The sequence below is a fragment of the Nicotiana attenuata genome, chromosome 1 (assembly GCF_001879085.1).
Source record: "Nicotiana attenuata strain UT chromosome 1, NIATTr2, whole genome shotgun sequence".
NCBI lineage: Eukaryota > Viridiplantae > Streptophyta > Magnoliopsida > Solanales > Solanaceae > Nicotiana > Nicotiana attenuata.
The window spans coordinates 12,007,987-12,018,169 of record NC_031989.1 but is presented as its reverse complement, the minus strand read 5'-3'; the positions used below and the strand labels follow the sequence as shown (position 1 = coordinate 12,018,169).

General features: G+C 35.3%; 1 protein-coding gene across 6 annotated transcripts; it reads left to right on the top strand.

Moving 5' to 3' along the window:
* On the top strand, positions 4,258-9,939 carry LOC109239890 (putative G3BP-like protein). Of its 6 annotated transcripts, none has more exons than XM_019406833.1 (10): positions 4,258-4,456; positions 4,772-4,835; positions 4,932-5,069; positions 5,777-6,065; positions 6,146-6,372; positions 6,582-6,750; positions 6,847-6,968; positions 7,091-7,150; positions 8,784-8,850; positions 9,315-9,939. In XM_019406833.1, the coding sequence occupies exons 2-10, from the start codon at positions 4,785-4,787 to the stop codon at positions 9,593-9,595; spliced, it is 1,404 nt and encodes a 467-aa protein (XP_019262378.1). In that variant the 5' UTR covers positions 4,258-4,456; positions 4,772-4,784; the 3' UTR covers positions 9,596-9,939. The 6 variants fall into 6 exon arrangements, with proteins under 6 accessions (XP_019262378.1, XP_019262310.1, XP_019262249.1 ...); XM_019406765.1 differs by having other exon boundaries at positions 6,844-6,968; positions 7,085-7,150; XM_019406704.1 differs by having other exon boundaries at positions 6,137-6,372.

The following is a 10,183-nucleotide window of genomic DNA, read 5'->3' as shown; positions in this document are numbered from 1 at the left end:
GCGAACACTAGTTTGTGCTAAGTTGACTTGGGCTCTTCTTGAGAAAGAGAGCCCAAGTCTCCAAAATTGACTCAACAAGGAATTGGGATGGACTCAAGAGATTTGATAGTCCCGATTGAAGGGTTAAACCTCGAGAGAGTGATACCCGACTTGAACCCTAGTTGCTTGAGCAAATATGTATACCTAATTGGTCTTGAGAGAGTCAATTGGGCAAAACCACTCTTTCTACCGAGAGGTGTAGATTGGGTAGTATTGAGCAACGGTTATAACATATTTTCCCAATCATGTCAATCGCGCCTTAGATGCAATTACCCGTCAATTAGCCACCTATGTGAAAGTCACTACCCTAGTGCCTTTTAAATTATTAGATACAACTTGCAATATTTATCTCTTAGCTTAATCTAGTTGCATTTTCAATTAATAGTTTGATAAAATAGAATCATAAAGAAAATCCAAAAATGAATAGAAGACCAATTAAGAGCATATACGCAATCCTAAACTTGATAGATACTCGATTCCAATCCTAGCTCTCTGTGGATTCGATCCCGAATCAAAATCGGGTAAAAGCTATTGCGACCCTCTCTTGCTACTTATTAGTTGTGCGGAGTTGGCAACGATCAGTATTTATATTATAATCCAAAAAAAGATCGGGAAGAATTGACAAAAATGGTAATTGTTTTGTGCTTGCCCTATAGTTTTCCTTCTGACCCTAACTTTGTGCATTATATTAGAATTTTTTTAATCATACTTATAAAGGTTTTTCTCGCACAACCGTAAAGAGCGATATTTATAAATATAAACATGAATATGAACAATATTTGTGCTATTTATTTACTCATATAAATTGTCATGCTGCTATTACAACTGATATTAATAGAAGTGGCAACGACTGTGATTACCTTACTGTTACCAGTCATTGGATTGAAGAGGATTGGATAATGCAAAAGCGCATTATTGCTAGTAGTAGTGATTTTTCACAACTAAATGAGCTTGAAGTTTATTTGTCGCACGGAATTGATGAAGTGAATCCCGGCGGTTCCTTTAATCTTTTAGAATGGTGGAAGGACAAAGAAAAATACTTTCCGGTTCTTTTAAGGATGACCCGAGATATTTTAACTATTCAAGCTTCAACAGTGGCATCGGAGAGTGCTTTCAGTCAAGCAAGACTTCAACTCAGTAATTATAAAGCGTCTATGAGGGAGAGTTTGGAAAAATCAGTACTTTTCAGAGATTGGATCCGTTCGGAATGAAATTTTGGACTTGATGAATCACAACCAGAGGAAGACGAAACTTACGAAGAAATGCTAGCTGAACTTGCGGAGGATGCTGCTTCGCCAGGAAGCGGCAATGACCAAGCTACTTTTCCGCCACCACCAACGGAAATTCCTCCGAACCTTGAAGGATTTATGAAGTTTGTAAGAGATACCATGTAACTTGTATGAACAAAAATTAGTATGTATTATGTAACTTGTATTTTGGCACATCTTGATTAGTTTCTTTTTCTTCTCAATGATGGTATTAGCACCTTGCTGTGCTCAGTCCATACGGGGGAGGAAGGCTAAGAAAGATATTGCCATGTTTTTTTAATGCTATAATAAAATTATAAGGCATTGCTTTGAATATCTCTTTACAATACTTTTGTCTTTAAATCTGAATTGAAAAAATTTAGGTCACAATTCTATAATAAAATTTATAAAGCATTGACTTAGTTTTTTAAATATTTTTTTTGTCTCTAATTTCGATTTTTTTAAAAAAAATTAGCCGTTGGGCCCACTTAGCTCGCCGGCCCGACCCATTTAGCCAAGGACCATGAGTTCGTGGGTCCGATCCCGGGCCGGTTCCTACAAAAAAAATATTTTGGCCCGTTTATTTTGGGATCGGCCCGGGCCCGTTTGGAACTTGGCCCGTTTAGGGACTTAGGGACCGGCCCGGCCCACTTGTCACCGTTAGCAAGGGGTGTTACCTAATAGTCTAATATCCTTTCGAAGGAAAAATACACTATATAAATAGATAAAAATTATTTTTATAGCCATATATGATATATGTTGATTTCCTTTGATTTAATCGTATATTTACTTTTATATACTTTCATGTAGGGCTGGGCATAATTTGGTAAATACCGAATTATCGTACCGAAACTGAAAATTTTGGTATTTGGTATATGGTATTTTGGTATTTGGTATGGTATTCGGTTTAAGTTTTAAAAAAAATTGGTATTAGGTATGGTATTTGGTATTTTAAGATAAAATACCAATATCGTACCGAAATATATATTATGTTACACAAAACACATATTATCAATTATAACATAAATATAAAAAATCTAAAAATTTTCTTTACTTTATTCTCAAAGGTCATCAATTAACTCTAAACAAGTAACAAGACATTTGTAATGATCAAATATTCTTTTATGTACAATTTTATCTATTTTGGGTCGATATTTGCTAGTTTTTGACAAAATTTTAGTCAACAAACATTTTTACTTTTGTATTTTTGAGTACTTTAACTAAGAATATTAGAGTGTATGACTCTATGCACTAGAATAAACCGAAACCAAAAGGAGAAAAACCAAACCATACCGAATTTAATTAGGTACGGTATTGGTATATGATTTTAAGAAACCGAATACCGAAAATACCGAACCGAAATGTCTAAATACCGTACCATACCGACCGACGAACACCCCTACTTTCATGCCCCTTAATGAAAATTTTGGTTCCACTATTGGCTTCAGGTAAACTAAAATATGTCTTCTGCCCGGCCAAAAATATGACAACTACCATAGTAAAATGAAGAATTTGCAAAAATATGAAGACATGTCTGTTTGGAAAGCCATCAGGTAATTGGAATTGGTGTAATTACTAGGGTAGTAATTACACAACCTAGTAATTATACAGTTGTGTAATTATGACGACCTGTTTGTTTGTCATAGTGTAATTACAGTGTAATTACAAGTTTACTGTTTGGTTGCACAAGTGTAATTACACAGTTAGATTAAATTTTAAATGAAGTAATTATCAAAACTTAAAAGTCATTATAATAAATATATGCCTATAAATTTTTATAAGTGTAAATGATATTATATTTGGTATTTAAGATATATATTTTTTCGTGAATATACATTAATTAGTAATCATATATTTATAATTAATAATTGTAAAAAATAATTTATATATATTTTTTAAATTAATAATATTTAGTTTAGATACTTACAAAACTAAAAATATATGTTCTGTAAGAACATCATGGAATTCATGTCTGATAAAATAAATTAATATATATAAATATAATGTCATAACACTATACAAATTTTTGACAAAACTAATTTATTAATTCTAACTAAAAAAATGAACAATATGCAATGTGAGCCAATACTACTAAAACAAATAAATTGGAACCATGAATGTAGCAACAATTTTAAAACACACACAAAAAAAAATAGTTTAACATATGTCAAATTCCAACATAATAATGGAGTAGTAAGTTCCACTACAACTTAAGATTAGGAAACATAATAAGATTATAATCATATTTAACAACGAAATTTTACTTTAATTGCATCACTCATTATATGCCAAGTTTGTTAATGGCTCATTATTTTAATATTAGGAGGTGTAGTTTCAAAAAATAGAATAATAAAATAAATAATAAATAAATTATAAGCAATTACATGTGATCATAAGAAGTAAAGGTAGAAAAATAAAAGATAAATAATGTACAAAGAAAAATTATTTTAAAATTTCAAAAAAAATTAAAAAGTAAAAATAAAATTAAATAAATAGAAATAAAAGTTGTAAAGAAAATAAATAAAATAAAATAAAAAGGAAAGAAACTAAAAAAATAATATTGTAATTACACAGTGTAATTACCACCAATTCTCACCTCCCCTTGAGAATTGGAGAGTGTAACTACACCCAATTTCATGCGGACCAAGTAATTACTTGGCCAAACAAACATGCCAAACTGTGTAATTATACCCAATTATACACCAAATCCAATTTTTAAGGTGGCTTTCCAAACATGCTCCAAATATAATGACGTAATTCTTTTACGAGGGAAATAATGAAATCGTGTTGTTGAAATTTGAAATTAGAATAATATGTGCGTAAAATGGAAGCAACAAACAAAAATAGAAAGCGAGCAGGAGAAGTATTGAAGGAAGATTCTGGAAGTTGCAGCTAAACCGTGATTAATTACAAAATTTAGTAAGTTTAATTATCTATCTACCACGAGTCACTACATTTCTCGTATAAATTCCTCATTGGAACCTTTCTCTCTCCTTTTTCCCTCTTTCTCTCTCTACTCGCGCCTCTTCGAGATCCACCACTCTCTCTACAGCAAAACCCTAGAACTCAAAGCTTCTTAGAGAGAGAGAGAGAAAGGCGAAGAGAGAGAAGCTCAGAGACTATACCAGCAAATCTCTCTCTCACATTTCCCCGATCTAATACAAATCCAGGTACATCAAATTAATCTTACTCCTTTTCCGTACAGGACCTCCATGGTATTTAATAAAGTTCATTTTTTGACGTGTTTATATTCGTTTTTATATGTGATGTGGTGAGATATGTGAATAAGTGATCACGAGCCTAAGGTTTTGAGATTTTTTTTGTTATATTTTTGGGTTAATTTAATACATTTCATGTTTTTTCGTGTTTATATTCGTCTCTATATGTGATGTACTAATAGATATGTGAATAAAAATCACGAGCCTAGGGTTTTGACTTTTTGAGCTTTTATTTTTGTTAATTTTTCTGGTTTATTTTGTATTTAGGCCTTTATTGAGGATGGCGGCAGTAGCAGCAGCAGCGGCAGCACAACCAGTTTCTGCTCAAGTTGTGCGTGTTGAATTAATTCCTGATTTTTCTCAGCTCATTTCTGTATTTTTTTGTCTAATTAGATAGTCATTTGAGTTTATTTTTGTTTGTATATAGGTGGCTAATGCATTTGTGCAGCAATACTATCATATATTGCACCATTCGCCTGGGCTTGTATTTAGGTTTTATCAGGATATAAGCAAGCTTGGACGCCCTGAAGATGATGGTTCCATGGGCATCACTACCACAATGCAAGTAAGCACGGCCTTTCCCCAATATTGATTTAGTTTTAGGAATTCGCGTGCAATGTGCCTAAATATTTTGTTCCTTTATGATTGTGGTTTCTTAATTTTTTATTGGCTGCTTGGAAAATTCTGTAAGAATTGAGAGGTAGTTGATTGATTAGATGAGGAACAAGGGATTTGAGTTTTGTTGAATTTTGATTTTTATTTCTGCAGGTAAAGATCACATTTTTTTTAAGAAGAAATTTATTAAATCATAATTAATGTTAGATGATCACATGTAAAAATCACATTTATCTAATTAATATCCACATATCGCCCAGGAAAAGAATGGTTTTAATCCCTCTGGTTTAAACTAAATGCCTTAATTTGACTTTGCACTTATACTGAAAAGTTAAAAATCAGTTGGTATTAGTTGAGAGAGCATGTTCTATATCAACTATTAGTTTTTGTAGAATATTATAGAGCGAAAAAGTAGTACGGTTTGGAGAATATTAGCTGTTGAGATGTGGATGCATACTTGAATTTGTAATGCAGGTTTTTGGTTTGAAGAAGATCTAGTTGCCTTTTAATGACTTTAAAACTGGTCAACATTGAGAGGCTCATGTTTAGGTATAATAGGGAGATAGATTTTTTACTTTATGCTGCTCTGTGCTGTTTTCTCGTTTGAATGATCACTGCTGAAGTTGCTCATGTTCTGTTGTTTGATGTCAAACACAGGCAATCAATGATAAGATACTCTCACTTAACTATGGAGACTTCAGAGCAGAGATTAAGTCTGTGGATGCCCAAGAATCCTTCAATGGCGGGGTGCATGTCCTTGTGACTGGATATTTAACTGGGAAAGACAACTTGATCCTAAATTTCTGTCAAACTTTCTTCCTAGCACCGCAAGATAGAGGGTACTTTGTCTTGAATGATATGTTTCGATACGTAGAGAATGTCAGTCAGCATGATGCAGTCCAGATTCCAGTAACTGATGTTGAGGCTCCTGTCACGCCACAGCAAGGTAATTGAAACAAATGATGGGTTCTTTTGGCAGTACCCTAATTAGCAACTGACGAAGTATTTGTTTTGAAGTTGTTGCAGATCCACCTCCAGTACAGGAGAATCACATTCCTGAGCAAAGCACACCGCCAGCGGAGGAAGCTGATGTGGGAGAAGTTTACAACCCACCTGAGAATGGTGATGTGCCTATTGTTGAAGAGGAAGTGCCTGTGTCTGAGGTTGTTGATGAAGTCCAAGATGGATCTGAAGTGGTAGTTGAATCTGACACCAAAACTGGGGAAGTTCCTAAGAAGTCATATGCTTCAATTGTAAGTGGTCATGGGCAACAAATAACTGAAAGCATATTCTTCTTAGTGTATACTTTCAAGGGGTTAATTTGCAATATTAGTACCTCTATATTTACATAGTTAATACGGACTAGAGCATTTGCTAAGTCCTATTGGGTTTCAAAGATGATTTGGGGAAGGAAAAGGTCTATTGAAGTTCTCTTAGTTAGACAATTTGCAATTTGTTTCAGGTCATGCATCTCAAGGAAAGCGCTGCTACTTTCTCCCCTCCTCCAGCACCTGCTAGGAAGCCTATGGCAAAGAGGGTTGAGCAAGTGAATCAACCAGCCGCAATAGCAACTGATGGCCCAGTTTCCAGCTCAGATAGTGTTGATAATATAAATGACCCAGAAGGAGAAGGCATGCAACTGCAGAGTTTGCTTCCATTTTTAATTATATTTCACTATAATTTGTGTTGATTTCTCATTCTTGTGTTTATTAATCTGCCTCCAGCAGCTGATGGCTACTCAGTCTACATAAAAGGCCTGCCTATGAGTGCGACTGTGGCCTTACTTGCAGATGAGTTCAAGAAGTTTGGGCCTATCAAAAATGGAGGCATTCAAGTCAGAAGTAACAGGGTATGTCTGTTTGTGCTATTTTCCTGCTAGCTAAAGAAAAATCTGCATGTGCATTCTTTTGCTATAAGTTCCTCTGCAATTATGGATTCTTTAATCAATAAACTGTTTTATGTCAGCAACAGGGATTTTGTTTTGGATTTGTGGAATTTGAAGTGGAGAGTGCTGTGCAAAAAGCAATCGAGGTATCTCATCTTCACCCCCCCACATGCATGTCATGTGTTATTAGTTGAAGAGGATGAGAAAAACAGATTGCCCCCCCCCAAATGCATGTCATGTTTTATAAGTTGGAGTGGATGAGAGGAACAGTTGCTAAAATATCTTTCATCAAGTACAAGTACTTTGGGAAATGTATAAGAAATCAGTGAGCACCCATATGCCTTGCTTTTATTAGTAGTGTTGAGTAACCATATTGCTGTGAGCTGTTCTTTTCTTTGAAGTTGAGCTTTTTGTCGTTTCTGCTTCACTTTAAACTGCTTTTGTGGAATTAATTAATTGATTTTGTTTCAATGTCTGTTTTAGTTTTACATTATATTGTTTGATGTTTCTAGTATCCAGCTCTTTGGCAATAATGACTTGGTAACTTTTCTAACTTATTGTTGCATAGTAGCACTATGAAAACTCATACTGATTTTGACTGCTTTATGCTGGAAGGTTTCTCAAATAAAAGGTGTTGAATTTTAAGTAGTTTGAATGTTAATCTTGTACGATCTGTCAAATGAGTGGGTTGTATCAGATTTTGGAGGAGTTGAAATAGGTTTGAGTCAATGAACAAGTTGTGAACCCACTTCCTGAAATTTCTTTTGGGATATGATGGGCTAAACAATGGGTCATAGCCCCGCCTTTCCAATTCAAAACCGGGTCTTTTTAATATGTAGTTTGTCCAAGTAAATCTTTTCTCTCATTGTAATTTCGTCATCTTGCCGCAGATGATCTGGAATTCAATGCCATGTAATATTTTCACTAATTCTGCAGCTGGAATGAAATTTATGCCAATTAGGTTTATTTGGGTAAGGCTGCGTACTATAGACTCTTGTGGTCCGGCCTTCCCCGGACCCCGCGCATAGCGGGAGCTTAGGGTGCCAGGCTGTCCCTATTTTAGGTTTATTTGGGTAATTCTTTACAATTTAATTTGGGCTATTAAGGTATTCCTAGTTGACCTGAACTTTTGCATCCGTTGATTTGTGCTGCCTATCAATGAAGTTTACTCGTCGAACCTGTAAAAATTCTGTCGGGTTACATTACATGTGTCTGGGTAAAATTTGGTATTGTCCAAAACTCCAAGTTAAGTAAATGTTCCTTGCACAACCCAGCTTGCACTTTTGTGGGTCAATCACATTTGACCTTAATTAACAATTCTTATCGTCACCTCAGCCAGTTCTGCAAATTAAAACTATCTCCTCTGCATTTATTTTGTACTATTTTCCTTTTTGTCATCTCTAAAAGAGGTTGACATGTTTGTAGATTTAGAAACTAGATTTCTTCTTTCCCATTTGATATTTGTCATGAGTTGTTGTAAACCCCACTAGATGAAAAAACAGATTGTGGAAGGTACAAGAGTATATTTGACATGCGGCTATAGTATGCATTCCAAGTTGTTCCCTGTAGAAACTTTAAATTGTTAAATCTGGTTTGGAAGATTTCATGTGGCAGGCCTCGGAAGCAGATAGTGTTTTTATTGAATATGCACTTTGGGTTATGTTGGTATGGTTATTATTTAGGCTAGTATGCATGCTAGTACTCCTTGCTTGTGTTATGCCTCAGCCAATTTGTTCCTTTGCCCCCGCTCAGTTTTCTTTTGGGCTTCCTTTGCTTCAGGCTTCTCCAGTTCTAATCGGTGGACGGCAAGCTGTGGTCGAGGAGAAGAGGTCTACCAATTCTCGAGGTAAGCTTAACGATTGTCCTTTGGAAGTGATTAGAATGACAGATGCGTAGCCAATAGGAAAAATTTAAATAATTGCATATTCGACATGTGTTGTGTTGGGTATTGTAAAGGACATGTTTCTATAATTACTGGGTCCTTTCTGATTGAGGAGAATATTATCTCGTTTTCCCGCTCTCCTGGCAAAGCATTCTTAAAAAGAGGCAGCTGAAATGGCATTTTTGAGGGGCCGTTGATGTTTTGGTTTTAATTTGTACATAAAGCGATATCCATTTATGTACATAAAGGGGAAATGCATATCGAAGCGGATAATGGAGCAGCGGGTAGGGGCCGTAGGGCTGCCCTGCTTTATTATGGATCTTAAGAAGGAAAATGTTAAAAATTTGGACTTCACGAATCTCTCCTAGAAAGTGTAGCTACATTATTACCTTTTTACAATGAATTTAGTTGTCTTATCTCTATTGCAGGTAACACCAGAGGTAGGTTTCAATCTGGAAGGGGTGCTGGATTCAGGAACGATGGTGGAAGAGGACGGGGAAATTATGGAGGTGGCAGGGGCTATGGTCGAGATGATTTCAATGGAAGAAATGAGTTCAACAACAGGGGTGGCAGTCGTGGGGGGTCATCAAACCGCGGAGGTGATGGATATCGACGAACTGACAACACAGGTGGGCGAATGAGTCGTGGTGGTGGGGTTCCTAATGGAACAGCTAAAAACACGGCACCACGCTATTCTGCTACTGCTTGAATAGTAGTAGCTTACAGCGAAATGAGGGTTGGTACTATTATTTGAATCGACATTTGAATGGTTAATTGTTGAGGTGGAAAGAAATTTTGTGAGGAGCTATGATGTTTTCCCAAGAGCTCTATTTGCTAATTTTTCTAGTTATTTTTTCTTTTTGGTTAATTGATAGGTGAGATAGGAATGGAGTTCTTAGAAGATTCCTTTGTGTAGCATATCTCAGCCCTAGGAAGAGATTATCCCGTCTTTTCTGGGCCTTTTTGTATTGAATTATTGTTTGGGGCTTTTTACTTGTGGTAATCGTGGAAATTTATTTATTTTAACCGTGATTTTGCGTGGCTTTATGATCAGATGCAGCGTAAGTTGTCTTCTCTGTTGTCTCTCTTTTATCTAGTATCGAAAGGAATACTAGTAGTTATTTTGTTATTTTATAAAGATGGTGTCCGATTAACTTGCGCATCTCAACAATTTCATCCATAGTTCCTACTACTTTTTATCAATATAGACATGTGATAATCTTATTCATCAAAGCTTTAGACAGATGCGAATAAATCGCCTAGTATTATTTTGTCTTCGGATTGGATTTTGGTCTCC

Excerpts from the sequence above, each read along its gene's own strand:
- LOC109239890 (XM_019406514.1), top strand. The coding sequence starts at position 4,785 with ATGGCGGCAGTAGCAGCAGCAGCGGCAGCACAACCAGTTTCTGCTCAA. Across the intron at positions 5,070-5,776 it reads GCATCACTACCACAATGCAA|GCAATCAATGATAAGATACT; the intron begins GTAAGCACGGCC and ends TGTCAAACACAG. Across the intron at positions 6,373-6,581 it reads AGAAGTCATATGCTTCAATT|GTCATGCATCTCAAGGAAAG; the intron begins GTAAGTGGTCAT and ends AATTTGTTTCAG.